Below are 6,455 nucleotides of genomic sequence, written 5' to 3' on the forward strand. Positions count from 1 at the left end.
TTGGATGAACATTTAGGTCATTTTCGTCCTCCCTTGGTTTATTCTTGTCCAACTTGGGTTTTTAACCAATCTTGTGCATCCAATAGGTGTGTTTGTGTCATTGGATGAACATTTAGGTCATTTTCGTCCTCCCTTGGTTTATTCTTGTCCAACTTGGGTTTTTAACCAATCTTGTGCATCCAATAGGTGTGTTTGTGTCATCACTAGTAGAAATTTACCTTTTTTAAGTCGGTTAAAATATACATTTTAAGTCAGTTCCGTGTCCGAGTTAACAGCAAACGACTTAATAAACACATCTTTTTTAAGTCGGTTAAGTTAAACCGACTTAAAAGGAAGAAGCTCTGTTAAGTTAGTTAAACTTAACCGACTTAAAAAAGATGTGTTTATTAAGTCGTTTGCTGTTAACTCAGACACGGAACTGACTTAAAATGTACATTTTAACCGACTTAACAGAACTTCGTCCTTTTAAGTCGGTTCAACGTAACCGACTTAAACATCATAAATTCAGTTCAACAAGTCATCTTTTTAAGTCGGTTCTTTTGATCAACAAACTTAATAGATAGAGTTAAAATATATATTTTTTTTTTATAATAATTTTATCATTTTTCTTATGCTCCTACTCCATACATATATAAATAAAATATTTCGTATTAAATTTCAAATTAAAATTTGGTACTTTTAACCACAATTTTATATAGCTATATAATAGCCAAACTATACCGTAATAGAAGTTCATACAAAATATAGAGTATAAAGATTGTCTATCATTTCTAGTTACTCTTGGCAAGACGAAAAATCATTTAGATGTCAATTAATAAAATTACAAAATCACATTTAACAAAGATAATTAAAATTACATCGATTGTTGCCCAAATTTTTTTCTTTACGTCTTCATGTACTTCATCCCATTCATTGGTTAAAATACTGACTTTGTCTCGAGCAAGGGAAGCCACATGACCAATGAAAGCTTTCCTGTTATGACCTATAGGCAGTCCAGTTGATTGATCAAAATCAATTGATAACTTATCACCATCCTTACACTTTTGTAACAACTTTGTCTTCCGTGTACCGCGTCTACTCTTTTTTTGGGTAGAGTTAGAATCTGATCCATTTTGTGAAGAAGCTGAGGGATCACCCATGTGTCTCTGTTTAAAAAATATATAATTATGGTCAGTAACAATTCAAAATAATGAATAAATAACATGATGTTATAGATAAATTATTATATAAGGATGACAATATTGCAAGTAAAAAATTATAAACAAAGCAAAGTTTATACAAAACTATGATATTGTACCGCTTTATTTCCAAAAATTGTCATGTTTGAATATTCTCCCATATCCCTTCATGATGATCATCACGAGTGGCATACACATCGTCGTCTATATTTTCCACAATGAAACCAGGTATTTGTTGTGAGAAAGAAGGAGTCTCATAAATATCCCGTAGTGAACTTAGACTTTCATCATGTCCATACATGTTTTTTCCTTGGAGAACCACTTACCACTTTTTGTTAGAAGGGTCACTAACATAAAACACTTGTCTTGCTTGAGATGCCATAATAAATGGCTCATCCTTATAAGCTACTTTTTCAAGGTCTACCAATGTAAAACCAAATTCATCAATTTTAACCCCATTGTTTATGTCAATCCATTTACATTTAAAAACAGGAACTTTAAACTTAATAAAATCGACATCCCAAATCTCTTCAATGATCCCAAAGTAAGATATTGATGCCACAACAGGATTTTCATCTTTTGAACTTGAAAAGTGCATTGACTCAGCAACAACCATAACTCCACTATTTTGCACTGTACTTTTGTCATCTTGACCCTTTGTATAGACAAGCCGAAGGCAAATACATTCGCTTATCTGATGGTTGTGGAGCTAATTCTTGTCGTATACCTATCTCAACCATATCTAAACGAGCATTCAATCCATCCTTTGTTTTTCCTGGAATGTTGAGAAGTGTTCCAATTACACTATCACACACATTTTTCTCCACATGCATCACATCAATACAATGTCTAACATCTAGACTGGACCAATAAGGAAGATTAAAGAACACATACCTCTTCTTCCATACATTTTTCTCAATGGGATTGTTTTTTATTCTTTCCAAATTTAACATTGACATCCTTCAACCTTTGATAAATTTGCTCCCCAGTTAATGCTTTTGGAGCAATTCGATTCTCTTGATCTCCATTAAATGCTTTTCTGAACCTACGATATGGGTGATTAGGTTTAAGAAATCTTCGATGTCCAACGTAAACAGTCTTCCTTCCATGTTTTAATTGGAGGTAGCATGTGTCTTCTTCACATATAGGACACGCTTTATGTCCCTTAACACTATAACCACTCAAGTTTCCATACGCAGGAAAATCATTGATGGTGCAAAATAACATTGCATGCATTTTAAAATAATCACAAGAATAACCATCAAACACTTCAACTCCTTCCTCCCAAAGAATTCTCAAGTCTTCGATCAATGGACTTAGATAAACATCAATGTCATTTCCAGGTTGCCTTGGACCCGAAATCATCATAGATAACATAATGTATTTGCGCTTCATGCAAATTGAAGGAGGTAGATTGTAGATAATTAAGAGAACGGGCCATGAACTATGGTTACTACTTAAGTTACCGTATGGGTTCATTCCATCTGTGGCAAGTCCAAGTCTAAGATTTCTTGGCTCATTCCCGAATTCAGGATACAATTCATCAACTTTCTTCCATTGTAATGAATCAGCTGGATGACGAAGTTGTCCATCACGTTGTCTCTCATCAGCATGCCATCTAATATTCTTTGCATCATTCACATTAACGAATAATCGTTTGAACCTTGGAATTATTGGAAGATACCATAACACCTTTGCAGGAGGACCTGTTGTGCTTTCATCGCAATTGGAATCACCATCCTTCACTTTATAGCGTGATAACCCACACACGGGACATTGGTTCAACTCTTCAAACTCATTTCGGTATAGTATGAAATCATTAGGGCATGCATGTATTTTCTTATACTCCATACCCATTGGACACAATATCTCCTTTGCATCATAATAACGGTTTGGCAATGTGTTATCTTCAGGAAGCATTTCTTTCAACAACTCAAGCAGTTCCGTGAAGTTTTTGTCTGTCCATCCATTTCTCGCTTTCAAGTTGAACAATCTCAGCACTGCAGACAACCGTGTGAAGTTAGTGCATCCCGGATACAAAGCCTCTTCTTTGTCGTTGCACAAACTATCAAAAACATGTGCACGCTGAAAATACTCTTGTCCAATAACAAGAATCATGTCCTCAAGCCGATTGTCCATATCTTCACGAACTTCTTCTCTTTCTGATACATTTGTCATGTTTAACGAATCACCATGCCATGTCCATTTTGTATAAGTTTGGCATATTCCATAACAAATAAGATGATTTCTTATTTCTTCAAAGTGTAATGGGTTTCCATTTAAACATTTAACACAAGGACAATAAAACTTTCCTTCATTTTTGAAAAGTTTTTTTAAAGCAAATTCTAAAAGTTCTTCCACACCTTTCTGATACACTTCACTTAAACGATTAGCATTCATCCAACTACGATCCATAACTACTTCTGTTAAAAATATATAACTTTAAAGATTAAGGTAAAAAATTAAAACTAAAACAATTTTATTATTCAGGAAATGTATATTTTACTTTTTATTTATTGTCCTAAAGTGTCGTATTAATAAGAGCTAAGAATAATATAATAGTATATTATTGTTTTCTTTTTTATTGTTATTATTTTGTGAATATCTAAGTACCGATGAAATTTACAACCACAAAATAATTGAAATATTTTAAATGGGGAACTTTCAATTAATTTACAACACAAAATAATTGAAATATTTTAAATGAGACACTTTCAATTAATTTACAACACAAAATAATTGAAATATTTTAAATGGGGAACTTTCAATTAATTTACAACACAAAATAATTGAAATATTTTAAATGGGGAACTTTCAATTAATTTACAACACAAAATAATTGGCTTATTCTTGACCAATAAGGGTTTTTAACCAATCTTGTGCATCCAATAAGTTCATTTGTGTCATTGGATGAACATTTAGGTCATTTTCGTCCTCCCTAGGTTTATTCTAGTCCAATAAGGTTTTTAACCAATCTTTAGCATCCATAAGGTGTGTTTGTGTTATTGGATGCACATTTAGGATATTTTCGTCCTTCCTAAACTTATTCTTGTCCAACTAGGGTTTTTAACCAATCTTGTGCATCCAATAGGTGTGTTTGTGTCATTGGATGAACATTTAGGTCATTCTCGTCCTCCCTAGGTTTATTCTAGTCCTATTAGGGTTTTTAACCAATCTTGTGCATCCAATAGGTGTGTTTGTGTCATTGGATGAACATTTAGGTCATTCTCGTCCTCCCTAGGTTTATTCTAGTCCTATTAGGGTTTTTAACCAATCTTGTGCATCCAATAGGTGTGTTTGTGTCATTGGATGAACATTTAGGTCATTCTCGTCCTCCCTAGGTTTATTCTAGTCCTATTAGGGTTTTTAACCAATCTTGTGCATCCAATAGGTGTGTTTGTGTCATTGGATGAACATTTAGGTCATTCTCGTCCTCCCTAGGTTTATTCTAGTCCTATTAGGGTTTTTAACCAATCTTGTGCATCCAATAGGTGTGTTTGTGTCATTGGATGAACATTTAGGTCATTTTCGTCCTCCCTAGGTTTATTCTAGTCCAATTAGGGTTTTTAACCAGTCTTGTGCATCCAATAGGTGTGTTTGTGTCGTTGGAGGAACATTTAGGTATTCTTCATCCCCCATTGGCTTATTCTTGTCCAATTAGAGTGTTTAACCAATCTTGTGCATCCAATAAGTTCATTTTCATCCTACCTACAATTATTCTTGTCAAACTAGGATTTGTAACCAATCTTGTGCATCCAATATGTTCATTTGTGTCATTGGATGAACATTTAGGGCATTTTCTTCCTCCCTAGGTTTATTCTAGTCCATTTAGGGTTTTTAACCAATCTTGTGCATCTAATAGGTGTGTTTGTGTCATTGGATGAACATTCACGTCATTTTCGTCCTATATAGGTTTAATCTTGTCCAAGTTAGATTTTTAACCAATCTTGTGCATCAAATAGATGTGTTTGTGTCATTGCATGAACATTTAGGTCATTTTCGTCCTCCCTAGGTGTATTCTAGTCCAATTAGGGTTTTTAACCAATCTTGTGCATCCAATAGATGTGTTTGTGTCATTGGCTGAACATTTACGTCATTTTCGTCCCCCATTGGCTTATTCTTGTCCAATTAGGATTTTGAACCAATCTGGTGCATCCAATAAGTTCATTTGTGTCATTGGATGAACATTTAGGTCATTTTCGTCATCCCTAGGTTTATTCTAGTCCAATTACGGTTTTTAACCGATCTTGTGCATCCATTAGGTGTGTTAGTGTCATTGGATGAACATTTAGGTCATTTTCGTCCTTCCTAAACTTATTCTTGTCCAACTAAGGTTTTTAACCAATCTTGTGCATCCAATAGGTGTGTTTGTGTCATTGGTGGAACATTTACGTCATTTTTGTCCATCCTAAATTTATTCTTGTCCAACTAGGGTTTTTAACCAATCTTGTGCATCCAATAGGTGTGCTTGTCTCATTGGATGAACATTTAGGTCATTTTCTTCCTCCCTATGTTTATTCTAGTAAAATGAGAATTTTTATCCAATCTTGTGCATCCAATAGGTGTGTTTGTGTCATTGGATGAACATTTAGGTCACTTTCGTCCTTCCTACACTTATTCTTGTGCAACATGGGTTTTTCACCTATCTTGTGCATCCAATAAGTTCATTGGATGAACACTTAGAACATTTTCGTCCTCCCTTGGCTTATTCTTGTTAAATTAGGGTTTTTAAACAATCTTGTGCATCCAATAAGTTCATTTGTGTCATTGGATGAACATTTAGCTCATTTTCTTCCTCCCTAGGTTTATTCTAGTCCTATTAGGTTTTTAACCAATCTTGTGCATCCAATAGGTGTGTTTGTGTCATTGGATGAAAATTTAGGTCATTTTATTCCTACCTAGACGTATTCTTGTCAACCTAGGGTTTTTAACCAATGTTGTGCATCCAATAGGTGTGTTTGTGTCATTGGATGAACATTTAGCTCATTTTCTTCCTCCCTAGGTTTATTCTAGTCCTATTAGGGTTTTTAACCAATCTTGTGCTTCCAATAGGTGTTTTTGTGTCATTGGATGAACATTTAGGTCATTTTCGTCCTTCCTACTCTTATTCTTGTCCAACTTGGGTTTTTAACCAATCTTGTGCATCCAATAGGTGTGTTTGTGTCATTGGATGAACATTCAGGTCATTCTCGTCCTCCCTAGGTTTATTCTAGTCCAATTACGGTTTTTAACCAATGTTGTGCATCCAATAGATGTGTTTGTGTTATTGGATGAACA

General features: G+C 34.3%; 1 protein-coding gene across 1 annotated transcript; it reads right to left on the reverse strand.

Moving 5' to 3' along the window:
• Positions 1 to 2,035: 2,035 nt before the first annotated feature.
• Positions 2,036 to 3,593, reverse strand: LOC101491563 (uncharacterized). Its single transcript, XM_012712359.2, has one exon. It carries the CDS (start codon positions 3,591 to 3,593, stop codon positions 2,094 to 2,096), a length of 1,500 nt encoding a protein of 499 aa, XP_012567813.2. The 3' UTR covers positions 2,036 to 2,093.
• Positions 3,594 to 6,455: the final 2,862 nt, after the last annotated feature.

This window comes from Cicer arietinum, chromosome 5, assembly GCF_000331145.2.
Source record: "Cicer arietinum cultivar CDC Frontier isolate Library 1 chromosome 5, Cicar.CDCFrontier_v2.0, whole genome shotgun sequence".
NCBI classification, from domain to species: domain Eukaryota; kingdom Viridiplantae; phylum Streptophyta; class Magnoliopsida; order Fabales; family Fabaceae; genus Cicer; species Cicer arietinum.